The 27,848-nt window shown below is 45.9% G+C and overlaps 1 protein-coding gene across 3 annotated transcripts in view; it reads left to right on the forward strand.

Moving 5' to 3' along the window:
• Nucleotides 1–27,848, forward strand: part of RASGRP1 (RAS guanyl releasing protein 1) — a 218,686-nt gene that overhangs the window by 163,016 nt on the left and 27,822 nt on the right. The window contains exon 1 of one of the 3 annotated variants that reach the window (XM_040411766.1): nucleotides 14,605–14,843. The exons of the other annotated variants lie outside the window; for them this stretch is intronic. Coding sequence (XP_040267700.1) covers nucleotides 14,752–14,843 — 92 coding nt within the window. The 5' untranslated portion in view covers nucleotides 14,605–14,751. Of the gene's footprint in view, nucleotides 1–14,604; nucleotides 14,844–27,848 lie in introns of those variants that run through there. 3 annotated transcript variants of the gene reach the window in all.

The following is a 27,848-nucleotide window of genomic DNA, read 5'->3' on the forward strand; positions in this document are numbered from 1 at the left end:
GCATGAGCCCTAAGACAGAACCCTGTCTGTGCTCAAGTGGTATCCTCAAGCAAGGACTTCATGCCAATGTAGAAAGCGTGTGGACTATAGAGATCACTGTACACAGTGCTGCCCTCACCATTCACATCATGATCTGCATTTCTGCATGCACATATAGACGCCTCTCCTTTGAAGACAGCACTCGAGGGTTTCCATAACTCCCGTTGATGTTCAGTGGGCTGCACCGAGTGGCAGTGGAGGTCTCAGAACACAGGAGCACACTGCAGTGACCTTCTCATATGTCTGAATGGAAGCTGGGGATGCTATTGTTGGAGTAACTGTCACGACCGCTACCCCAGCAGCAGTCGTGTCGCACCAGACGGAGGGGAAGGGGGACCCTTATCTACGGATGGGAATAGTATGGCCACCCCTGACTAACCCTAAGCTGGCACCTGTCTGCCCTGATACCCTAGACGGGGTGTGAACCCGTGCGTCGAGCAGGATGCCTAAAACCCTCAGTCACCCTAACAAGCCTAGAGTGGGGAAAGGCCGATGGGAGCACTAGTCATCATCACTCATGTCTAGGAGAACAGCAGGGGAAGACAGCAACAAACAAACTATATCAGAGATAGACTTATCCAGTCACGAGCAGAGAAGGCGATCCCAATCACGACAGTCCACGCCGGACAAGAGCTCCACAGCAACACCATCAAACGATCTCCTTCAAAGGTCAGAATAGAACTGGAAGTAAGGACTATATCTGGCAATGACTGCAAGTGAAAGTGAAACTAATATAGTAGCTGGGAGTGGCAGACAGGACTCACCTGAGAAGGATGCCTACAAACTCCCAGTCAGGACAAAAAGGTTCACAAGGCAAAACCCAGATGACATACCCTGAACCACGGAGCAAACTCACAAGCTATCGCGAGTAGCAAGTCGCTGCGACCTTCTCCTCCCAGACCTGTCTGGATCAGTCACAGTCGTGACAGTACCCCCCTTTCTACGAGGGGCCCCTGGACCCTCAAGACCAGGCCTCTCCGGATGGGAGCTATGAAAAGCCCGAATGAGTCTGTCCGCTTTTATCTCTGATGCTGGAACCCACATTCTCTCTTCGGAACCATAACCTTTCCAGTGCACCAGGTACTGAAGAGAGCGGCGAACATATCGTGAATCAACAATCTTTTCTACCTGAAACTCAAGACTGCCATCAACAACCACCGGTGGAGGCGGTAGTGGCAATGGTTCAGGAGGTTCTACATATCTCTTAAGCAGTTAAGATCATTAACCCGGTGGCTTTTCGTCTGGAGCTACCTAAGACTCTAAGGATCCATAATGGATCCTTAGAGTCTTAGGTAGCTCCAGACGAAAAGCCACCGGGTTAATGATCTTAATTACCCTATAAGGACCAATAAATCTCGGACCTAATTTCCACGAGGGAACCTTCAACTTGATATTTCTGGTAGACAACCACACCAAGTCATTCACCCCAAGGTCCGGACCTTCAGAGCGCTTCCTATCAGCCGCACGTTTGTATCTACCACCAATTCTCTTCAAACTTTCTTGCACACTCTGCCACACTGAAGAAAGTGAAGACGCAAATCGTTCCTCCTCAGGAATCCCAGACGGCCCCCCCTCACTAAACGTACAAAACTGAGGATGGAAACCATACGCACCAAAAAATGGTGACTTATCGGTGGATTCTTGACGACGATTATTAATGGCAAACTCGGCTAACGGTAAATAAGATGACCATTCCTCCTGATTTTCGGAAACAAAGCATCTCAAATATGTCTCTAGGTTTTGATTGGTACGTTCAGTCTGACCGTTGGACTGTGGATGGAAAGATGAAGAAAACGACAGATGAACTCCTAAACGAGAACAAAAAGCTTTCCAAAATTTAGAAACGAATTGGGTACCACGATCCGAAACACTATCGGAAGGGACCCCGTGAAGCTTCACGATGTGGTCAATAAAAACCTGAGCCAGTGTGTTAGCATTAGGCAATGCGGCAAGAGCAATAAAGTGCACCATTTTACTGAATCTGTCAACAACTACAAGAATAACAGTCTTCCCCGCTGATACTGGTAGATCCGTAATGAAATCCATTGACAGGTGCGTCCAAGGCCTGTTGGGGATGGCCAGAGGTAAAAGACGCCCTGCCGGACGAGTATGATCTACCTTAGAACGAGCACAGGTAGCACATGCAGACACAAAATTCAACACCTCCTGGCGCCATTTAGGCCACCAGAACCGACGAGACACTAACTCAGAGGTTGCCCTACTACCTGGGTGTCCTGCCAGTGTGGAGTTATGGTGTTCTTTTAGTATCTCCAGTCGTAAATTTTCTGGCACAAACAGTTTACCCGAGGGGCAGGAAGCCGGGGCGTCCCCCTGAGCTTCCAACACCCTCCCCTCCAAACCTGAGTGTAATGCAGAGACCACCACCCCCTTTTGCAAAATGGGCTCTGGTACCTCAACATCACCCCCTCCAGGAAAACTTTGAGACAATGCATCCGCCTTAGTATTTTTTGCCCCCGGGCGATAGGTTATTACAAAATTAAACCTAGTAAAAAATAACGACCACCGAGCCTGTCTAGGGGTGAGACGTTTAGCAGACTCCAGATATAATAAGTTTTTGTGATCAGTAATCACCGTGACGGGATGAACCGCCCCCTCCAAAAAATGACGCCACTCCTCAAAAGCCAACTTAATAGCCAAAAGTTCCCTGTTGCCAATATCATAGTTCCTTTCTGCAGTAGACAATTTCTTCGAAAAGAAAGCACACGGACGCCATTCACCAGGGGACGGGCCCTGAGATAGTACCGCTCCCACCCCAACCTCTGATGCGTCAACCTCTACAATAAAAGGAAGCGAGACATCTGGCTGTACGAGAATAGGGGCCGAGGTGAATCTCTCCTTCAGAGATGCAAAGGCAGTTTTGGCTGCATGTGACCATTTGGAAAAATCGGATCCCTTTCGGGTCATGTCCGTCAGTGGTTTGACCACCAAGGAATAGTTTTTATAAACTTTCTATAAAAATTGGCAAACCCCAGGAAGCGTTGCAATGCCTTCAGGTTCTCAGGCAGATCCCAGTCTATAATCGCCCGGACTTTCTCTGGATCCATGCGGAAACCTGAATCTGACAACACATACCCCAGAAATGGCAGTTCTTTTACGGCGAACACACATTTTTCTAACTTAGCAAACAATTTGTTGGCCCTTAATATCTGCAGCACTTGTCTCACATGGATCTTATGTGTATCCAGATCCGGGGAATAGACCAGGATGTCATCAAGATATATCACAACAAATCTCCGAATAAGGTGACTAAAAATATCGTTGACAAAATGTTGGAATACCGCAGGCGCATTAGTAAGACCAAATGGCATGACCAGATTTTCATAATGCCCTTCCGGAGTATTAAAAGCCGTCTTCCACTCATCCCCCTCTTTGATGCGAACCAGGTTATAGGCTCCTCTGAGATCCATTTTGGAGAACCATTTAGCACCAGCAACCTGATTAAAGAGGTCGGGAATGAGAGGAAGAGGATAGGGATCTCGGATAGTTATCCGGTTTAATTCCGGGAAATCCAGGCAAGGACGTAGGCCCCCATCTTTCTTTTTAACGAAAAAGAACCCTGCAGCCACAGGTGAAGAAGAGGGTCTGATGTGTCCCTTAGCCAAACTCTCCGAAATATAATCTTTCATAGCCTTCCTCTCCGGGCCGGAAAGATTGTATAACCGGGTTTTAGGTAGTTTGGCCCCAGGTAGTAGATTAATCGGGCAATCATATGGGTGGTAACCCCTGACAACCCTTCTCAGAGAACACATCCATAAAATTTGACAGAAAGGCAGGTAAAGATGTTACAGAGAGTGTAGAGCACCTACTACTCAAGCAGTTGTCCTTACAATGTTCACTCCACTCCACAATCTCCCCGGCCTGCCAATCCACCACTGGATTGTGAGTCACCAGCCAGGGAAGCCCCAATACCATAGGAGCCGGAAGACCGTCCAGGACATAACACGAGATATGCTCTTTATGGAGGTCCCCTACCTGCAGATGGATATTATGAATGATCTGAGTTAACTCTTTCTGAGTAAGAGGGGAGGAGTCGATGGCAAAAACAGGAATAGTTCTGCGTATCGGTTCTGGAGTAAAACCCAGAGCCTGAGCAAACTGTGAATCCACCAAGTTGACCCCCGCCCCACTGTCCAAAAAGACGGAACAGATCTCAGTCTTATTGCCCGCCTCAACGGTAGCGGACAACAAAAACTGAGACATGCGTATGGAGGAAATGAATACGCCCAGACTGTTATCCTCCGCACAATCTGGGGACTCTAGTTTTCCGGCGGCTCCTTTGTTTGTGGTCTCTTGGGTTCTGAGGGACAAACCTTTACAAAATGACCCCTCCCCCCACAACGAAAACAAACCTCTGACCTACAGCGGAACTTAGGAGGATTCACCCGTCTAGTGGCGCCCCCTATTTGCATTGGTTCGACTGGATCATAACAAACCGATCCCTGCCCTATAGAGGCCTCCGTAAAATTTAATAGTCTCTCCCTGAGTCGTCTGTCAATTCTTATGGACAGAGACATAGCAGCCTCCAGAGACCCAGGGACCTCGTATACCGCCAGCGCGTCTTTTAATTTTTCAGACAACCCCTGGCAGAACTGACTCCTAAGGGCCAAGTCGTTCCATAACGTATCAGTAGCCCACCTACGGAATTCGGAACAATATAGTTCAGCAGACCGGTTCTCTTGCCGAAGTCTACGTAGCTTAAACTCAGCCAGTGAGACCCTGTCCGGGTCATCATATACGAGACCCAGGGCTTCAAAAAACTCCTCCACTGATCGTAAGGCCAGAGAGTCTGATGGTAGGGAGAAAGCCCAAGCCTGCGGATCTCCTTGCAGGAGAGAAATTACAATACCCACCCGTTGTTCCTCACCGCCGGAGGATCTAGGGCGTAACCTGTAGAACAATTTGCAAGCTTCTCTGAGGGTTACAAATTGGTCTCTCCCTCCTGAGAACCTATCAGGTAAAGCCACTTTTGGCTCAGGAGTACCTTGGTTTCCCGTAGCAACGGTGGAACCCAAGGATGGCTGCTGCTGCTGCAGCACTGTTGCTTTTAATCCTGCCACTTCAAGGGATAATCCCTGTAATTGTTTCGCCAAAACCGTAACCGGATCCATAGTGGAACAGAAAAATACAAAGCAAAACAGCAAGCAAAAAAAAAAAAAAAAAAAAGTCACTTTTTTTTTTTTAAAAGGCCAGATATACTGTCACGACCGCTACCCCAGCAGCAGTCGTGTCGCACCAGACGGAGGGGAAGGGGGACCCTTATCTACGGATGGGAATAGTATGGCCACCCCTGACTAACCCTAAGCTGGCACCTGTCTGCCCTGATACCCTAGACGGGGTGTGAACCCGTGCGGCGAGTAGGATGCCTAAAACCCTCAGTCACCCTAACAAGCCTAGAGTGGGGAAAGGCCGATGGGAGCACTAGTCACCATCACTCATGTCTAGGAGAACAGCAGGGGAAGACAGCAACAAACAAACTATATCAGAGATAGACTTATCCAGTCACGAGCAGAGAAGGCGATCCCAATCACGACAGTCCACGCCGGACAAGAGCTCCACAGCAACACCATCAAACGATCTCCTTCAAAGGTCAGAATAGAATTTGGAGTAAGGACTATATCTGGCAATGACTGCAAGTGAAAGTGAAACTAATATAGTAGCTGGGAGTGGCAGACAGGACTCACCTGAGAAGGATGCCTACAAACTCCCAGTCAGGACAAAAAGGTTCACAAGGCAAAACCCAGATGACATACCCTGAACCACGGAGCAAAGTCACAAGCTATCGCGAGTAGCAAGTCGCTGCGACCTTCTCCTCCCAGATCTGTCTGGATCAGTCACAGTCGTGACAGTAACCCTTTAAGATCTTCACTGTAAATTAAATAAGATATACATATACTGTATGTTTATCAATGCATTACACATCTGATGCTGACATTTCTGGAAGGGAAACACTGAATGGGCGGAGTGTGAAACTTGTCATATAGAAATTTGCATAACAATTTATAGAGGAACACCACCCATATATAAAAGTCATGCTGCAATGTCTGAACCTGGATGCGTAGAAGCTACACTGAAATTTTATTGGTAGCTCATGCTTGCCTCGGGAAGGGCGTAAAGGGTTTGTTCCGGGACTAGAATATTGATGACGTCTCCTCAGGATAGGTCAAAAAAATTAGGGATATTTGGCTTTCGGGTGAAATTTATGGAAAATGTAAAAAGTTCCAGCTCCAGTAATATTATATCATGAAAGTAGGTCATTTAAGTAGAAGCATGTAATGGTGATTTCCACATCTCCAACAATTTATTTAAACTAAAGCCAACACCAGTGGTAGGTATACCCCCACAAAAATGTCAGTGTCTCAATAACTTGTCATGTGGCCTTGAGCATCAATTACAGCTAGACAATGACGTCTCATGCTGTTCACAAGTCGACTTATTGTCTGCTGAGGCATGGCATCCCACTCTTCTTGAAGGGCATCCCTCAGATCATTGAGGTTCTGGGGTACAGAGTTATGAGCCTCTACACAGCGACTCAAATAATCCCAGAGGTTTTCAATGGGATTCAGGTCTGGAGAAAGTGCAGGCCACTCCATTTGAGGTCCCCAGTATCTAGCAGCCTTTTTCAAATTATGCAACCTCGATGAGCTGGTGCATTGTCGTCCATGAAGATGAAATTAGGCCTGTGTTGTTCATGCAGAGGCACAATGACTGGATTAATGATGTTATTCAAATAGTATGGGCTTGTCACTGTACCAGTAACAAAGTGTAGGGCAGTTCTGTATTGACTAAACACACCTTCCCACACTGTAACACCACCACCACTCTCCTTGACGTCTCCAGTATAGTTAGCGGCCATCATTTCTGCTCAGCGTCAATACGACTTTCATCAGTGAACAGCACTGAGGCCCACTGGTCCCTCATCCAGCGTAGATGCTCCCTGGCCCATGCAAGACGATGACGCCTGTGCCTGGTGGTGTGGTCAGGCAACCTTACAGGTTGTCTAGCACACAGACCACGCTGATGTAAACAGTCTAATGTGACACTTGGGTGCCTCTAACCTCCCTTAAATGTGCCTGGATTTGTGTGGCATTCATTATCCTGTTCCACAAGGCATTGTTCACAATGAAACGGTCACCAGTGAGGGATGTGGCTAAAGAACGTCCACTACTATGCCTTTATGTGACTTTTCCAGTCTCTCTTTATCTCTGTTGCAACCTGCTGATGACACTCTGACACTCTAAGCTCAGTGGCCACTTCCATCTGAGAAAATCCTGCTTGAAGCCTCGCATGGCGAGGTACTGTTGATCAATTATTAGGTGTCGTCTTGGTCTCATGATGTCAAAATGTGAACAGCATGATGAGGAAGACTGTTTAAATACTGATTCTAATTGAACCAGGAAATGTATTGGGCGATTCATGGATCAAACACCTGTTGTGAATTTTGCAGTAAAGCTCCTTGTTAGAGAACAGCAAGTTGTGCAAAAAGTACTGAAACATTAAACAATTGGACATGTGCATTCAAAAGTTTAGAGAATGTCACATTAAAGAGGACCTTTCACTTGTAAAAACAATGTGAATTAAGTATGCTGACATATAGAGCGGCGCCTGGGGATCTCACTGCACTTACTATTATCCCCGGGCGCCGCTCCGTTCTCCCGTTATGCCCTCCGGTACCTTTGCTCTTTAAGTTATAGTGGGCGGTGTCTTCCCTTGTCCTGTGGGCGTCTCCTTCTCCTAGGCTGCAGCGCTGGCCAATCGCAGCGCACAGCTCACAGCCTGGGAGTTTTTTTTCTCCCAGGCTGTGAGCTGTGTGCTGCGATTGGCCAGCGCTGCAGCCCTAGGAGAAGGAGACGCCCACAGGACAAGGGAAGACACCGCCCACTATAACTTAAAGAGCAAAGGTACCGGAGGGCATAACGGGAGAACGGAGCGGCGCCCGGGGATAATAGTAAGTGCAGTGAGATCGCCGGGCGCCGCTCTATATGTCAGCATACTTAGTTCACATTGTTTTTACAAGTGAAAGGTCCTCTTTAAGTTCACCTGTAAAGTTTACAGTGCATTTTAGATTCATCCTGAAATTTCACCCACAAGCCAAATATCCCTAACTTTTTGTGTGTAGTGTATATCTGATTGGTGAGTGGGTCAGACACCTGGAAATTCCACTGAACAACTATTTGAAGTGGCCTCCTCACAGCATACCGAGTGGGAGTCGGACCCCCACTCATCTGATACAGATGGCCTATCCTGAGTGCAGTGGCGGATCCAGAGCCTGGTCTCGGGAGGGGCACTTTCAGATTTTTTTCTGTCCGCCGCCACAAAACAATGGTGCTTATAGAACAGACTACACAGTGTAGCGGTATACTGTATATTGTGTGGCACAGTGTAGGCTATATGTGTATAACAAACATATTTCACATGAAAACTTACAATTACTTGGCTTGACCCTTGGGGATCTCGGACACCACTTCAACACTTTGGCTGGGGGGCTCGGCAGAGCTGATGTGTTTTATCCTAATGAGAAAGATAATAAGGATTTGGAGAATGGGCAGAGGGATAGCAGAGCAGGGAGAGGCTGGTGCTGCTACTAGGGGGTCATACCATGGGGGAGTAATAAATCCCACCATAATGTCCCCCCCAGTAGAAATAATTCTCCTTATAATGTGACAGTGCAAAAAATACCCCCTTGTAATGCCCCCAGTTGAGCTAATGTCCCCATAGTGCCCCCATAATGTGCCAGTATAAAATACCCCTATATAGTGCCCCTAGTAAATGCCCCATAGTGCTCCACACCCTCCTTCCTCCTAGTGCCCCCCATAATGTACCAGTATAAAATGCTCCAGTAGATGCCCTCAGTGTCCCCCATAATTTACAAGTATAAAATACCCCTTCTTAGTGCCCCCCATAGATGACCCCATAGTACTCCTCTCCCCCCTTCCCCATAGTACCCACCATAATGTGTCCCAGTATAAAATTGTACTGTACAGAGCGCCCATATAAAATACCCCTTCTTTGTGGCCTCAGTAGATGCCCCTATAGTGCCCCCAATCATGTGCCAGTATTAACAGCCCCCCCATGTGCCAGTATTAACAGCCCCCATGTGCCAGTATTAATAACAGCCCCCCATGTGCCAGTATTAATAACAGCCCCCCATGTGCCAGTATTAATAACAGCCCCCCCCGTACCAGTATTAATAACAGCCCCCCCGTGCCAGTATTAATAACAGCCCCCCCCCGTGCCAGCAATAACAGCCCCCCCGTGCCAGTATTAATAACAGCCCCCCCCCCCCCTGTGCCAGCAATAACATCCCCCCTGTGCCAGTATTAAAAACAGCCCCCCCCCCCGTGCCAGTAATAACAGCCCCCCCTCCCCCCCTGTGCCAGTAATAACAGCCCCCCCTCCACCCCTGTGCCAGTAATTACAGCCCCCCCTCCCCCCCTGTGCCAGTAATTACAGCCCCCCTCCCCCCCTGTGCCAGTAATTACAGCCCCCCCTCCCCCCCCGTGCCAGTAATTACAGCCCCCCCTCCCCCTGTGCCAGTAATTACAGCCCGCGCTGTATGGCTCAGGCGGCCTCTGATAGGCTGCTGGCCTAGTGCCTGCAGCCTATCAGAGGAAGGGAAAGGGACACGCCTCTCCCTTCCCTGCCACAGCGTAGACATCTGTATCGCTGTCCAGAGGACGGTGATACAGATGACTGGAGATGAGCGCTTCTACAATGGAAGCACTCATCTCCCTGTGCCCCGCCGCCGCTAGCTCAGGGGGGCAATTGCCCCGTTGCCCCCCCCTGGATCCGCCACTGCCTGAGTGTAGGTCATCAATATTGTACTCGCGGAAAACTCCTTTAAATAGTAACTAATGCCTGTGCAAAAAATGTGTTTGGAAAGGTAACTACTTATTCCCTACTTCACAGTGAAGGACGGCAGAAAAGGAGATGTGTGAAATCTCTTCCTTCTAAAATACAGCACGGCCCAAAATTTCAGGACTATTAAAAATGTCCCTCTGGGAGGTTATCCTGACGTCTTTTACCAGTAAAAATATGGCAGTGCAAATTTGTGTGTGTAGGGGGACCATAATGGGTGTTGCAAATCCTAAATCACACGTGACACCTCTATAGCCCTGGCCTAACAGAGAGAAAGACAGATAGGGAACATGTTCTTCCATCGTAGAGCAGTAACGCCTGGACATACTGCTCTGTCTTGCCCCATGTGCTGCAGACTATATATATATATATATATATATATATATAATTTATATTGTAGGAAGGCGCAAGGGTCCGTCATTGACAGAAGGTACGTGTCACCGAGGTTCCTGGCCTCGGTGAGATAAGAACCGGGAATTTTGTGTGTCAGTGGCAGCTAGTGCTCGCTGACACTGTTTTACTTAGTGTGGCTGTAAAGCCAATCCAGGCCGATTCTTATTGGGAGCAGCCAAAGAGCAGGGTGTGTGGCTGTTCCCCACATCCAGGCCGGGTTTTGGGCTGGGGTTTAAAATCCAGCCAGCAGCTCAGTGGGTGTGGAATGAACCTCCAGGTGATAGTGGAGCTCTGTGTTTTGGAAGCCGAGGAGTTCTGCCATACTGCAAGGCTGAGAGCTGCATAAGAGCTGCCAGCTGGAAGCCAGGCGACCTAAAGCCTGCTGTGGACTGCCAGGTGATGTGTTTCTTTGAGTTCTGTGGACTTTTGCTGTGTGAATTAACACGAGGATTCCTGCGGTGTGAATTAACACCAGGGCCCTGTCAAGTATTGTGTTTCTTTTCTGCCTTTTTGTGTGAATAAACACTGACTTTGGCTTTTCAACCGTGGTCTTGCCTCTGTATTGCGTCCGCTTACCCTGCCTACCAGAGCAAATCCCTACAATATATATATATATATATATATATATATATACTGAAGAAAAGACCGGCACTCGCGAGTGCCGGTCTTTTCTTCAGTGTTTTATTGGGAACGCCATCCCACAGACATGTGCACCGCGACTTCAGCAAGCAGTGCCGACCTGCGAATATTATATATATGCAAGTTTGCTATATTATGAGTGATTAAAACACTTTATTTCACCATTATTTTGGAGTGCAGTCCGACTTCTTCCGTCTCTACAAATATTGGGTATAGCCGTTACCCTGTGCTGGACCTTGCACCCACACTTGGGCTGGTGCTCCCGCTGGATTTTCCTTTTTCTATATATATATATATATATATATATATATATATATATATAAATATAGTGAGTGATTAAATCGCACCCAATCTCAACAAGTGATGTGGAAACTGCAAAGCACTATGTGCCATTGATGTGAGAGGTGAACATCGGCTATGAAAGTGTGCGAGGGTTGACCGATGCAATACAGTAGAGCAGCCAAAATGAACCAGGGGCTACCAGACGTGTGTCTACAAGAAAAGTTCAGGGAACCCTTCTGTGTATAGGGCTCCGAAGCAGACAGATGGTCACTGCACCTCTGCTAATGAAGATGTATCAGCAGAAAAAAGGCTTCAATTTTTGCGGCAATTTCCACTGATTGGCAAAGTGTTGCCATCTTCCATGAGTCGCATTTTCTACTTCATCGAAACAATGGATGTTGGTGTTTCAGGTGAGAATAAACATCAGAGAACAAATAACCTGCAACCATTGCTGGAAGAACACAATCTGGCCTGGGGAATGTTTCCGTGGCACTCCCTGGGCCCACTCATCCATGTGGAAGGCACCATCTAGCAATTTGGGTATGAATCCATACTTACAGATCACGTATACTCCTACATGCTGCTTGTCTTCCCTGGGGCGGCTGGGATCTTCCAGCAAGGCAGTGTGACATGCACCATGGCTAGAAGTGTCTAACAATGGTTGGAAGAGCATGACCAAGATTTCCAAGTACTAACCTGGCCTCCTAATTCCCCAGACTTGAACCCAATTGATTATCTGTGGGACCACCTTGATTATTGTGTTTGCTCTACTGATCATTCCCCACACACCCTCCAGCAGCTGTGGGATCAGCATGGCTCCAGACACCTGTGACAACCTACCAGGACCTTACTGAGTCACTCCAAGCCCGTCTAGCTGATGTCCATACTGCACACGGCGGTCACTCTGGATATTAGCTGCTGGTCATAATATTGGGACTCCACTGCATATTACCAGTTAAAGATGTCCCCATTTCAGGCACAGATGCCCCATACCACCCAACTTTTTGGATGGTGGTAGATGGACATTTACACCTCTATTGTGTGATAGATGTGATCACGGGCTGAGGTGGGTCATTGCCGCAGCCAGTGATCACCTGAGCGGCAGTCACAGCCAGGAAGTGGGGGGCAGCAGGGACCTGGCACCGTCAGAACGTCAGTGGCCGGGGATCGGTGAGTATCATTTCTTGTATTTTTTACAGCATGTGCAGCCACTGGCACAGATTTAAATATTAGCCTATAAACCATCTAATTCTGGATATTTTAAGGTCTAAATTGTACCAAGTGATGAAAAAATATAGAGGTTGAGGGCTAATATACAGGTAAGAACCAGGCATAGATTACTAAGGAGCAATGTACAGTCGTGGCCAAAAGTTTTGAGAATTCCATAAATATTGGAAATTGGAAAAGTTGCTGCTTAAGTTTTTATAATAGCAATTTGCATATCCTCCAGAATGTTATGAAGAGTGATCAGATGAATTGCAACCTTTCCACTGCATTTCATTGCTGTCATTAAAGGACCTGATGAGATCATTTCAGTAATCGTCTTGTTAACTCAGGTGAGAATGTTGACGAGCACAAGGCTGGAGATCATTATGTCAGGCTGATTGGGTTAAAATGGGAGACTTGACATGTTAAAAGGAGGGTGATGCTTGAAATCATTGTTCTTCCATTGTTAACCATGGTGACCTGCAAAGAAACGCGTGCAGCCATCATTGCGTTGCATAAAAATGGCTTCACAGGCAAGGATATTCTTGCTACTAAGATTGCACCTCAATCAACAATTTATAGAATCATCAAGAACTTCAAGGAAAGAGGTTCAAGTCTTGTTAAGAAGGCTTCAGGGCGTCCAAGAAAGTCCAGCAAGCGCCAGGATCGTCTCCTAAAGTGGATTCAGCTGCGGGATCGGAGTGCCACCAGTGCAGAGCTTGCTCAGGAATGGCAGCAGGCAGGTGTGACCGCATCTGCACGCACAGTGAGGCGAAGACTTTTGGAAGATGGCCTGGTGTCAAGAAGGCCAGCAAAGAAGCCACTTCTCTCCAAAAAAAACATCAGGGACAGATTGATCTTCTGCAGAAAGTATGGTGAATGGACTGCTGAGGACTGGGGCAAAGTCATATTCTCTGATGAAGCCTCTTTCCGATTGTTTGGGGCATCTGGAAAAAGGCTTGTCCGGAGAAGAAAAGGTGAGCGCTACCATCAGTCCTGTGTCATGGCAACAGTAAAGCATCCTGAGACCATTCATGTGTGGGGTTGCTTTTCATCCAAGGGAGTGGGCTCACTCACAATTTTGCCCAAAAACACAGCCATGAATAAAGAATGGTACCAAAACACCCTCCAACAGCAACTTCTTCCAACAATCCAACAACAGTTTGGTGAAGAACAATGCATTTTCCAGCACGATGGAGCACCGTGCCATAAGGCAAAAGTGATAACTAAGTGGCTCGGGGACCAAAACGTTGACATTTTGGGTCCATGGCCTGGAAACTCCCCAGATCTTAATCCCATTGAGAACTTGTGGTCAATCCTCAAGAGGCGGCTGGACAAACAAAAACCCACTAATTCTGACAAACTCCAAGAAGTGATTATGAAAGAATGGGTTGCTATCAGTCAGGAATTGGTCCAGAAGTTGATTGAGAGCATGCCCAGTCGGATTGTAGAGGTCCTGAAAAAGAAGGGCCAACACTACAAATACTGACTCTTTGCATAAATGTCATGTAATTGTCGATAAAAGCCTTTGAAACGTATGAAGTGCGTGTAATTATATTTCACTACATCACAGAAACAACTGAAACAAAGATCTAAAAGCAGTTTAGCAGCAAACTTTGTGAAAACTAATATTTGTGTCATTCTCAAAACTTTTGGCCACGACTGTAGTAAGTTTATTAATGCCTCATGCACACGAACGTTGTTTGGGTCCTCATCCGAGCCACATTTTTTGCGGCTCAGATGCGGACCCATTCACTTCCATGGGGCTGCTGTCCGCATCCGTTGCTCCATTCCATGGTGGTCCCGCAAAAAAAAAAAGAACATGTCCTATTCTTGACCATTTTGCAGACAAGAATAGGCATTTCCGTAAATTGCACATCTATTTCCCAGATCAAAATAAGGGACATTTAATGTCCCTCCAAATAAGGGACACTTCAGAATAAAGCCCAGGCTTTTGGTTTCTCTGCATCTAGTGGGGGTGCCTCTGCACACACATGCTATGCACAATGCAGAAGTGGAGACTGCTAGGAGTCTGTCTGTCCCTCAGTGTGTGTGACGGTCAGGTACCGGATGTGCTCTGAAGCAGCCGCAGGTGGAGCTGCCTGTGTGCGGTACCTAAGGGTTAATGGAGAAGCATGTCGTGTGGGAGGAGTGAGCCGTGAGGGAGGCTCAGGGAGCTGCTCAACTTGTCAGAAGTGTAGTGTTCTCCTGAGTGCAGAGCAGGCGCCATGTGTGTGACACCGGGCACAGGTGCTGGCACAGCTGCAGACTGGGAGGTGTGCTGGGGTGGAGACCAGTGAGCGGCCCCATTCCAGTATGGGATACAGGCGCAGTACTGGGACAGCAGAGCACACACTCCACACCAGCATCTTCATCATGGGGACCGTGGGCAAGAAGAAGGGCATCCAGTAAGTGTCTGTGTGTGTCACTGTACATGTATGACACATGTAGTATCAGACCTTTATATTACACATGTATGTACGTACGTGTATTATACGTGTAGTGCTGCCCCTGCTGTGTATATTACACATGTATGTACCTATATATTATACATGTAGTGCTGCCCCTGCTGTGTATATTACACATGTATGTACATATATATTATACGTGTAGTGCTGCCCCTGCTGTGTATATTACACATGTATGTACATATATATTATACGTGTAGTGCTGCCCCTGCTGTGTACATTACACATGTATGTACATATATATTATACGTGTAGTGCTGCCCCTGCTGTGTATATTACACATGTATGTACATATATATTATACGTGTAGTGCTGCCCCTGCTGTGTATATTACACATGTATGTACATATATATTATACGTGTAGTGCTGACCCTGCTGTGTACATTACACATGTATGTACATATATATTATACGTGTAGTGCTGCCCCTGCTGTGTATATTACACATGTATGTAAATATATATCATACATGTAGTGCTGACACTGCTGTGTAGTAAGAGACCTTTATATTACACATGTATGTAAATGTACATATATTATACCTGTAGTGCTGACCCTGCTGTGTATATTACACTTGTATGTAAATGTACATATATTATACCTGTAGTGCTGACCCTGCTGTGTATATTACACATGTATGTAAATGTACATGTATTATACCTGTAGTGTTGACCCTGCTGTGTATATTACACATGTATGTACATGTATTATACCTGTAGTGCTGACCCTGCTGTGTATATTACACTTGTATGTAAATGTACATATATTATACCTGTAGTGCTGACCCTGCTGTGTATATTACACATGTATGTACATGTATTATACCTGTAGTGCTGACCCTGCTGTGTATATTACACATGTATGTACATATATTATACCTGTAGTGTTGACCCTGCTGTGTAGGGACCTTTATATGACGCTTGTATATACATTTTCATATATTATACATGAAGTATCACTGCTAGGTTCTGTATGTTATGAGACTTTTATATTACACACATGTTAGTTTACATACATTATAAATGTAGTTATGCCCTTGATGTGTAGTTTGTGATCTCTATATTACATACACATTACTGTACATATATTGTACGTGTGGTGCTCTGGCTGGATTCTGTGTATTAGAAGCGTGTATATTATACATATGTTTATTACTATACACAAAGTGCAGATGTGCATGCAAAATGTGTGTTCTATGGGACCCTTATATTACACATTCATTACTGTACATATATCACACATGCTCTGGCGTGGGCTGTGTATTACACACATATGTAAGTGTAGATCTACAGACATGTATTGCTAATGCTGTGTTTGGTGTATTCTAGAACTTTTATATTGCTTCCATGTTGTTTCACATGTACAGTGCTCCTGCCGTGTTCCGAGACCTTTCTATTAGGGTACATCTACACGGTGACATTTCATATAATGTTCGGATTTTGTGCCGCAGGTCGTGCTCGACTTTTACTCCATTGGCTTTAATGTAATCGCGTGCGACTCCTGGTTCACCTGCGACCTGGTTGTGTTTTCAGAGCAAAATCCCAATTCTAAAATAGTCACGCGACAGCCCGGTGCAGACAAGTCGTGCCCTTCCACACATGTACATACATGTGCACAGGTTGTATGTGCCGTGGTGCTGATATGATGATGTCTGGAGACGAGGCTACCTGCACACAATGCGGATTTGGATGCAAATATAAAAACATAAATCCACACGCTCATGGTTTTTGTGCATTTTTAATTGCTGTTTTTCTTGTGGATTTTCTGTTCATTTTAACAACCCTTATTGAAGTCTATGAGAAAACCCACTATATTTAAGGTGCAGAAATGCAAAAACAATTGACATCCTGCAGATTTTAACCCCTTCTGCCATACATATACAGCGGAAGTGCCACCGGGTTTCTGCTGCACAGCGATCGGGGGCGCAATGGTTGTAGGTGAACCCTCTGGTATCTCTGAAGAAACTAGGGCTTTCATAGGTGTAGCTCCTATAGTGACTTGCAGGTGACAGGGCTCCAGGAAAACAGCTAATCTGCAATGCATTGCAGTGTAAGGCCGCTTGCAGACGAGTGTGTCCGGATGTGTTGCGAATGCGTTCAGTGAAAAATGCGCGATTTCACAGGCAAAGTCATTCAGTTTTGCCTGCGATGGCGTTCAGTTGTAAAGTTTTATTTCCCAAATATTTATTGAGAAATGAACAGCATAGTTTATCACAATTTGGGTAACTGGTTCAATTTTTTGGGCAATTAGTAATTCCATATTATAGTTGTAGTCTTTTTTAAGCTGGTGGGTAAGAGAGGCATAATTAGTAGCCTGTAATTTGCTAAGGGGGGATGTTAAAGTAATGTCCAGGTAGGAAATACTGTCCGTGGCCCAACGGAGATTGCGATGAGATTGCTTGTTTATGTTCGTCTTTTGAGTGGTTTGTGAGAGTTGATCTTATAATAGCTGACTTGGCCGAATTGATCAATTATCTCCTTCACTGATCCCAAAGAAGCTACAGGGTCAGTAATTAAAATAATGACGTCATCAGCAAAAAGGCCTATTTTATGTTGGGTGTTCACTACTAAGATACCTTTTATAGATGAAGACATGCGAATATGATGAGCAAAGGGTTCCATTAACAAGGCAAATAAAAGGGGTGATAAAGGGCATCCTTGACGGCTACCATTTGTAATGTTAAAGGGAGAAGAGAGGGATCCCGAGGAGAAAACCTGTGCTAAAGGACAAGCATATAAGGCTAAGGCTGGTTTCACAGAGGTAGTGAAACCAGTGTACTTCTTCACAGAAGTTCGGGCTTGGGATCGGTGTTCTGTAGATTGTATTATTTTCCCTTATAACATGGTTATAAGGGAAAATAATAGCATTCTGAATACAGAATGCTTAGTAAAAAAGCGCTGGAGGGGTTAAAAAAAAATAAAAAAAAAATTTAACTCACCTTAGTCTACTTGATCGCGATGCCGGCATCTCCTTCTGTCTCCTTTGCTGAACAGGACCTGTGGTGAGCGTCCATTACAGGTCAAGGACCTTTGATGACATCACTCCGGTCATCACATGATCCATCACCATGGTAAAAGATCATGTGAGGACCGGAGTGACGTCATCAAAGGTCCTGTTCCTGTATTTAATGCTGACCACAGGTCCTATTCAACAAAGGAGATAGAAGGAGATGCCAGGCTACGCGATCAAGTGGACTAAGGTGAGTTAAATTATTATTATTATTTTTTTTAACCCATCCAGCGCTGTTTTACTATGCATTCTGTGTTCAGAATGCTATTATTTTTCCTTATAACCATGTTATAAGGGAAAATAATAATGATCGGGTCTCCATCCCGATCGTCTCCTAGCAACCGTGCGTGAAAATCGCACCGCATCCGCACTTGCTTGCGGATGCTTGCGATTTTCACGCAACCCCATTCACTTCTATGGGTCCTGCGTTGCGAGAAAAACGCAGAATATAGAGCATGCTGCGATTTTCACGCAATGCATAAGTGATGCGTGAAAATCACCGCTCATGTGAACAGCCCCATAGAAATGTATTCAGTGCGGGTGCAATGCGTTCACCTCACGCATCGCATCCGCGCGGAATACTCGCCCGTGTGAAAGGGCCCTAAGATAGAGGATATGAGTCTTGGAGGAAGCCCAAACTTACTCAGAACTGTCTTAAGATATCCCCAGTGTATCCGGTCAAACGCCTTCTCGGCGTCCAAAGACAGGAGCTGAGAAGGCGCTTGACCTTCAAGTCACCGCCGACATAATGTAGAGAAAACGACGTGTGCCAGCTACTGTTTGGCATTGTTTTACATACCCCACTTGGTCTGCAGTTATCAATGTTGGAAGAATATTAGATAATTGTGTCGCGATAATCTTTGCATAGAGTTTTAAATCAACGTTTAATAGCGAGATTGGTCTAAAATTGGGTGGCGCATCCGGAGATTTTCCCGGTTTCGGAAGTGTCACAATCAAAGCATTTAACATTTCCTTGGGAAAGGTCCCAGATGAAGCTGCTGCATTGAGAACTCGGGTCAGATATGGGGCTAAGAGCTCATTATGAGCTTTATAGAATTCATTGGTAAGACCATCCGGGCCTGGAGACTTACCAAGTTTCAGGGTTTTAATCGCTAAAATGACCTCATGTAGTGAGAATGCCGAGGACGCCAAAGTTCCCTGTGCCTCCGTCAGAGTGGGCAAATTGAGATGATCTAGGAAATTTTATATACCAGGTAAGGAAGGTTGCGGGGTAGACGTATCAGATGACAAATTGTATAATGTGGCATAATAGTTGGCAAACTCGTTAGCGATGCCCTGCGGATCCAGCACCCGTGAGCCATCCGATCGCAACAAAAAAGGGATTTTTGACTTTACTGTGCAGGACTTCAGTTGTTTAGCTAGTAAAGCTCCGCTCTTGTTGCCCTGCCAGTAATGGTTAAGCTTAAAGGGAACCTGTCACCGGGATTTTGTGTATAGAGCTGAGGACATGGGTTGCTAGTTGGCCGCTAGCACATCCGCAATACCCAGTCCCCATAGCTCTGTGTGCTTTTATTGTGTAAAGAAAACGGTTTTATACATATGCAAATTAACCTGAGATGAGTCCTGTCCCTGACTCATCTCACGTACAGGACTCATCTCAGGTTAATTTGCATATGTATCAAATCGGTTTTTTTACACAATAAAAGCACACAGAGCTATGGGGACTGGGTATTGCGGATGTGCTAGCGGCCATCTAGCAACCCATGTCCTCAGCTCTATACACAAAATCCCGGTGACAGGTTCCCTTTAAGTCTCCGTAACATTAAATCGTATTGAAAAGTGTTAAGTTCATGCAGGCGAGATTGGATTAATGCGATCTCCACTGCTCTGCTAGGGGAATAAACGTCTTTGTTCAGGCGATGGAGATCTGCTAATTGAGTTTGTAAATGAAGCAAGGTCTGTAACCTAATTTTTGGGTCATAAGAAGCTTGTTTATTAAAAAATGGCCCCTTACAGTTGCTTTCATGGCGCACCAGAGAGTACTATCCGAGGTCTGACCATTATCATTGTCTTGAAAATAATTCTCAAGACATTGAATAGTTTGGGGAGCGTATCGCAGACTTTGTAACATATGACTGTTGAGTCTCCAGACAGAGTAGGGTGATGAAGTGTATTGTTCCGTCACAGACATAGAAATAGGTGCGTGGTCAGGCCACGTAATAGTTTGAATGGCCGTGGAGTCTATGCGTGGAAGCAACTGCTTGTCCACTAAAAAGTAATCAATACGGGTAAAAATCTTGTGGGCACATGAAAAAAACGTGAAATCACGCTCAGTAGGGTGCTGAATCCGTCAGGCATCGTACAAATCATGGGTATGCACAATCCGAAACACCTCTGTTAATGAAGTGGAATCCATAGAGGGCCACATGACGGCATTGAAATCCCCCACTACTATGAGGTGTCCCTTACGCATACTAGCATCTTTTGACAGGGGCAGAGTGGAAAAAGGTAGAGGGACATTTGTTGGGGGCATATAATGATACTAATGTATAATAAACATTATTGATCAACCCGATTAGGATAACATATCTACCGCCATCGTCCACTTCCATCCTATCTTGTGTAAAGGCTAAAGAGTCCCGAATCGCAATGGGCACACCTATTTTTTTCCTTCCGATTGGAGGTGAGGAGCATATATACGGATCATTTTTGTGTTTTAGTCTAGGGACATCCCGGGACAGCAGATGTGTTTCTTACATAGAGTCCCTCCACAACAATGATCGTTTGTAAGGGGAGTTAAGCCCCTTAGTGTTCAGAGAAACAATCTTAAACACCATTGTAGTAGATAGAGGATGGCGGCAGACCTAGATCGTACCGTGCTGTGCAGATATATGATTACTGTGGACTTGTAAAATATCAATATAGGATAAATGATGGTGTAGCATACATAAAAAAACATTCATAATAACTAGACTGAGAAAGATAGAGGTAGAGTAAGTTACCCCTATGAAGAACACATGAAATACATCAGTTGGAAAAGATAATAGAACAGTGGGGTCAGCATAACCGCCAGCTAGGGTCAGCCTAGAAGGCGGAAATAGCGCCCTGCTAAGAAAAGGTTAGAAGCAACGTGTAAGTCCCTGATGGAGACGGGTGCATGTAAAACTTCTCACCCATCCAAGTTAAACAGTCTTTCGCTTTCGATGAACAACCGTCGTCCATTCTTCATCTACATGTCGAGGGGACGATGATGTTGATTGAGCATTTTGATGATCCTGAAGGGTTATGTTCCACTCTTGACACAGCTTTAAGGCCGAGGCAGGTGTAAAGGCCACATATTGAGTTCCATTGTAGGAGATGAGTAGCTTGACAGGGAAGCCCCACTTGTAGGAGATTCCTTTCCCACGCAGTATTGTTGTACTTGGAGCAAATTCCCGGCGTCGTGCCAAAGTAGCTGCCGATAGGTCAGCGTATATGGATAGTTCCTTGAAACGGTCCGGCAGAGAAGGGGAGCTTCTAGAGGTCCTCAGAATTTGCTCCTTAATATGGAAAAAATGTATGCAGGCAATACTTTAGGCTTGGGAAGCCTGTGCGCTCTGTCAATGAGAAAGTCTCCTGTGCTTGCTTGTGGTAGGAGACAGGCAAAAAAGTCCTGTAGGAAGGTCACCAGGTCTTCCCCACGGACGGATTCCGCAAAAACGTAGGTTGTTCCTACAGGAGCGACCCTCCATATCAGCAATCTTTAAATTCAGTGCTGCTATTTCCTCTTCATGGGAATTGGTAATGTCTACAACTCTACAATTTCATTATGGGCAGATGTTAGCTCCGCCATTTTAGATTCCACATGGGAGGTTCTGGAGCCTATAGAGAAGATGTCTTTCTGAAGCTGGTGGAACGCAGTTTTGTGATCTTTTTGCAAGGAGTTTTGAAGGTCAGATATCAGGATCCTCATTGTGGCTTCTGTGATAGGGGCATCCCCCAAGGTGCCCCCAGGAGGAAGGGAGCTATTGTTAGATTCATAGTACTTCCCTCCATGTCAGCATGGTTGCTGTACCTTTTCCCTGAGTTGCTGCTGCTGCTGTGCTGGTTAGGGAGAGGTGAAGGCACCGACAGTTGTGAGGTAGGTGATGAAGAGGGGGTACCCCTAGAGTGGAGGGACGCTGGAGAGGAAGTATGTGGAGCTGCTGGTGATGGTGTCGCAGCTTCGGTATCTGGGGCGCGGGAGGCACCATCTTGGGTCGCGCCTGCTGCAGGGAAGAAGCTGGTAAGCTTCATGGGGCTGCGGCGTCTCCTACCTCTTGGCATATTCGCCGATGTTTGCGTCGCCAGTGTATCCCGTACACCTCTCAGGGGATGTGCCGGTGTGAGGCTGAAAGCTCAGGAGCGCAGGGTTCACACGTCTGCCTCCATGCGCCGCTAGTCACGCCCCCCCCCCCCCCCCCCCAAGTTCAGTTTTTATCGCACGGGTGCAATGCGTTTTGATGCGTTTTGCACACGCATGATAAAAAACTGAATGTACACAAACAACATCTCTTAGCAACAATCCGTGAAAAACCCATCGCATCCGCACTTGCTTGTGGATGCGATTTTCATGCAGCTCCATTCATATTATAAAAAGTGATCGAAAAGTCATGCACACTGCAAAATGGTATCACTGAAAAGCACAGATCCGCACCGTGGGAAACCACCCATAAGGGGATTTCTCAGGGAATTTTACAGTTACCTGGAGTGAGGCAATACTACGCATTTACAGTCAGGACGGATGAAGGTAGAGGGCTGGATTTCTCTAAAAATCTAACTAGAGTAGAGGACTATAACGTGCGCCTGAGCTTCACATACGGTAATACATATCACAGCGCTTCTGATCCAGTCCACACATGGCGGTAAAATCCACACGCGAAACGTTTTGCTGCAGATTCACCATGGATTTCACCATTCTACATTTTTGCCGGGTTTTGGCCTTCTCAGAAATTGACATGATGCAAAATGTAAAAATCCGCACTGCGTATCTGGAAAAATTCTGCAACATGTGGATAAGGCTACATGCACACGACCGTTGTTTTGGTCCGCATCCGAGGCTCAGTTTTTGCGGCTTGGGTGTGGACAGCACTCCATTTAGTGCGATTGCAGCCCCCCAGAGCGAGTTCTACAGCTTTAGGGTGTTACATTATCAGTACCAGCGTACAGGGGAGAGGGTGACCTTTAGTGACCTTTGGGGCTGCTTTCCATGATAAGGATTTCGTCTCCATTGCCTTTCCTGGCAGAATTCCCCCTGGAATCTGCAGGATCTGACTGCAGCCCACCATTGTCTCCTCCGGCCTGGCCCTGCTATATATAACATAACACAATCTAGTCCGGCCCCCGGGACCACTGAATGAGTCGGTGGGTATTATACTACTACTATTATAGCAGTCATTTCTCTTCACAGATAGAAGCCGATGTTGGCTTCTTGCGAGATACTTGCCGTACAATCTGTTATGGTCTCACCCAACGTCTATTCCTTATACTGTTATTATGTGTATTGTGTGAGACAAATGGAGGAAATCTAAGGCCTCATTCATAACCAACTAACGGATCCAGACGATCTTATATCATGCACATATTACTCCATAGCAAATGTAATCACTCTCCAGACTATGGGGCTGTACAGATCACTTTTTATTATCATCATCACAGGCAGGACTACAATGACAGATAACACCACTTTATAGGCAGCACAGGATCCACCATTCACAATAGGTGATATCACAGCTTATCTACTCCCTCCTGACCCCTGCACAGGTCACAGAGCATGCCTAGAAAACTCTCCCATAGAAGTCAATAGAGTCAGCTCCTGTCCATTGTATCTATGGCCCATGGTGGCTGCTGTAAAGCAGTTCTCTAAATGTTGTTAAGAACAGCCCCCATAATCATGTTCAGGAAAGAGGATCAGAAAATTGGTAGAAAGCAAATTCAGAAAAGAAATGTATGTTACAGGGCCCATTCACACCGCAGGTGTTACAGTGTAATGTTAGCGCGGAAATTCCTCAGAAGTCCATTCTGCCTCCCCTACATCTCAATAGGAGGCAGCGCTGAGGATCGCGGAGTGCAGCGATAACTGACACGTCCCGTTCCCCGATCCTCAGCGCTGCCTTCCATTGAGATGTAGGGGAGGCAGAAAATTACGCTGTATAACACGCCGTGTAAATAGGCCCTAAGGGTGGGGGGAGTTTTTAATTTTATTTTAATTTTTTTGGTTTTGTAAGAAGCTATGAAATTCATGTTTTTTCACAAGCATTATTGTGGGGTGGTGTTTTTTTAGTTGCATTGCATCGCTTTTTTTTTCCAAATCACAGCATGATCTGGGTGGGGCAATGTTTCAATTGTCACACCCGGAGCATGCTGTGATTTGGGAAAAAAAGCGTTTCGCGTGTGGCCGCTTCTTTAGGAGGACCGGTATGGTGAACTTAGTGGAAAAAGGATCGGATTTTTTATTTTTTTTTGCTCCTGGCAGTTTTAAAATCCATATCACAGGTCAATTTCCACATATATTTTTTCCACAGCGTGTGGATGAGATTTGGTAAATTTGACAAAATCCAGACAGTGGGCGCCTGCATACAGATGACGTGTTTTTTTCCCCCCACATGGATTTTGTGCGGAGAAACCACAGCGTAAGGCCTCATGCACACGACCGTTGTTGTGTTCCGTTCCGCAAAATGGGGTTCCGTTGTTCCGTGATCCGTTTCCGTTTTTGTTTCCATGTGTCTTCCTTTATTTTTGGAGGATCACCAGACATGAAGGAAAGTAAAAAAAAATCCAAGACAGGTTTGCCATGCAAATGATAGGAAAAAAACGGACGCGGACGACAATCTTGTGTGCCTCCGTGTTTATTAGCGGTCCCATTGACTTGAATGGGTCCGTGAACCGTTTTCTGAGAAAATAATAGGACAGGTTATATTTTTTTGACGGACTGGAACCACGGATCACGGACGACAAACGGTGCATTAGCCGAGTTTTAGCCGAGTTGGGCAGACTAGATGGGCCAAATGGTTCTTATCTGCCGACACATTCTATGTTTCTATGTTTTCAACGGACCCATTGAAAGTCAATGGGTCCGCAGAAAATCACAAAAAACGGCACAACGGACACAGAATAAAACAACGGTCGTGTGCATGAGGCCTAATACAGTGTTGCTTGTGAGTTTTCAGCGAAATTTCAACTGTTTGAGCGAAAATGACACTGTAAAACCTGTTGTGTAAGCGTCTCTTAAGGGTACATGACGACATTTCAATGGTGTCACAATACAACATGTAACGTGCAGTCGACAAGTTGGGTTTTGTTGCGACTGTCGCATTGTGACACCATTGAAATACATTATGATAAGTCGCCATGTAGCCGTACCCTCTTTTCTGCAATTAGCTACTAGCTGTATTAGGTTGTATTAGATTTGAGGAATCTTCACTTACAGCAGCCTGTATTCTGTAAAAGCAATCTTCCCCCATGGACTCCGTCTGACAGAAGGACAAGGTCTTGCACTGAATGTATACACACAATATCACTTGGTTATTTAGTTGTCTCCAAGGTGATTGTGGACGTTTTTTCTAGAGAAATTCATTGGTACAGCAGTCACGTCAGCCAGTTTTATAGGCTTGTCTCCGGCGTTCAGACTTCCGGCATGTGATTAATTCTTAATTCTTCAGCTCACCTTCAAGAAAGTGACGCTGTGCTGCCTACCAGATCCTGGGTGTTGCAGTGTGTTACGTTCTGTCTTGAAAATACCCTATAGTCAGTCATGACCGAAAACCCCCCTAGCCCATTACATAGCGCCATGAGAAGACCTCCAAGAAGTGACTCATTAGCCAGAGGGGCTCGCTGCATCATCTCACTCTGTGTATGGGGTTCTACCTTAAGGTGACGCCAGAATCCACCCTATAATAATACAGAAGTCTATGGGAAATTGAAAAAACACCACACCCTGCATGCTGCGATTTCCGAAAAATTGCTTAAGGCCGTGTTCACATCTGCGCCGTGAACTTCGACAGTCTGTTCTGGCGGAGGACCGTGCATCGCTGGATCTCCTTTCACTATAATGGGATCCAGACGCTTTCTAGCATATATGTCGGACAAAAAAATAAATAAAAATACCACAATAATTTTTTTTTTGTTCGGCGGAAAGACGGCATACAGTATATGCTAGAAAGCGTCTGGATCCCATTAAAGTGAAAGGAGATCCAGCGATGCGCGGTCCTCCGGAACTTTTGTGCTGAGTTCACAACGCAGATGTGAACACGGCCTAAAGGAGCAAAAAATGCTGCCAGGTATTTAGCAATTTCAGGTTGGCCAACATTAAGGGAGCATTCGCACAACTGTACACATTTTTCGGTCCGCAAAAAATATGGATGAAGTCCGCGTGACATCAATTTTTTGGGCGGATCCATTGTAACAATGCCTATCCTTGTCTGCAAAATGGACATGAATAGGACAAGTTCTATCTGTTTTGCGGGGCTACGGAATGGACATACGGATGCGGAGAGCACACGTTGTGCTGTCCGCATTATTTGGGGACCCATTGAAATAAATGGGTCCACATTCTATCCACTAAAAAATGCGGACTAAAAATATGGTTGTGTGTGAATGGAGCCTTAAGGGGGTAATCCGATTTATCTCTGGATAGATCATCAGCATCTGATCGACCGCTGACGATCAACTGTTCGAGAAGGTCCGACGAGCTGCGCCCAGGCCATGTGACGGATGGTCACGATGTCACTAGCTGAGGGTAAGCAGCGAGAAGGCAACGGCACTCACAGGAGAGCCGAGCCTTCTGAAACAGGGTCCTGGGTGGCGGTTCCCACTGATCAGTGCTGATAGGTCATCAGTTGCAAATAGTCGGATAACCCCTTTAAAATCTGGCTGGGCATTTTTTGCTGGAAAAAAACGAAGCCAGTTTATAGGTGGAGTAACCTTAGATGAGATAGTCTAAAGATGTGACAGATTGATCGTCCAGCATCAGCCACTCATAAATCTGGCGCCGTCGTAATCGCCGTGCCAACTTCCCTGCTGTCTCCTGTTAGTAGCAAAAATACAACAATTCTGAAAAATTTGTAAATTTGCCTAATATAACAACTAGGATTTGTGTTCTTAGGCCTCATGCACATCACCCTAGTTTCTATCCGCATAAAACCATAAAAGATGCGGACAGAGCACCGTGTGATGTCTGTATATCCATTATGATCTGTGGGGGTTGACGCCACCGATCCTGAGAATGAAGTACCCACAGTACTAATATAGCTCTGCGGTCGCGTCACTTTTTCCTGCACAGTGGTGCTCCAGTTGAACAGAGGATTTCAGCAAATGAGTGTCTGTGCTTCAGGTCCGCTGGAGCACCACTGTGCAGAAAAATTGGTAAAGGAAACGCTTTATTCTCCGTATCTCTTGAGGTCCCAGAGGTTGAACCCCCTCTGATGATGCAGTATATCCTCATATAAAAGGGAGATTCCCCGCTAATGCAATATAATGTTTCAATTCATCACCACTTCCAATATCTCTGCCTGTAAATGTTTAAGGGGTTGTGCAGTGGTGTAATATCGATGACCCATCCTCTATCAGACCGCCGGGGGTCCAACTCCTGGTGTCTGAATGAGTTGTGGCACTTGTGTGAGCGCTGCTTTCTCTTCATAGTTTACCTGCATGTCGTCAACTCTGTAGAGGCAGCAAAGTGTAATTATAACTGCTCGTCAGTAGGAGAAGAAGCTGTAATTACACCGCCACTCCAAAGGAGACAACCCACAGGTAGACCCTGCAGATCGGCGGGGGTGCCAGGAGTCGGACCCCTGCTGATCTGATATCAGTGACCTGTCCTGAGGATAACGCTTGTGTAACATAGCCAGCATAGTCTACTAGGACTCCAGAACAATTACCGCTTCCTGTACTGCCACAGACTACAGCATCCCAGATTCGTATTCCTTTTAGGATTGTATAAAGGGAACCTGTCACCAG

The sequence above is a fragment of the Bufo bufo genome, chromosome 11, assembly GCF_905171765.1.
Source record: "Bufo bufo chromosome 11, aBufBuf1.1, whole genome shotgun sequence".
NCBI classification, from domain to species: Eukaryota; Metazoa; Chordata; class Amphibia; order Anura; family Bufonidae; genus Bufo; species Bufo bufo.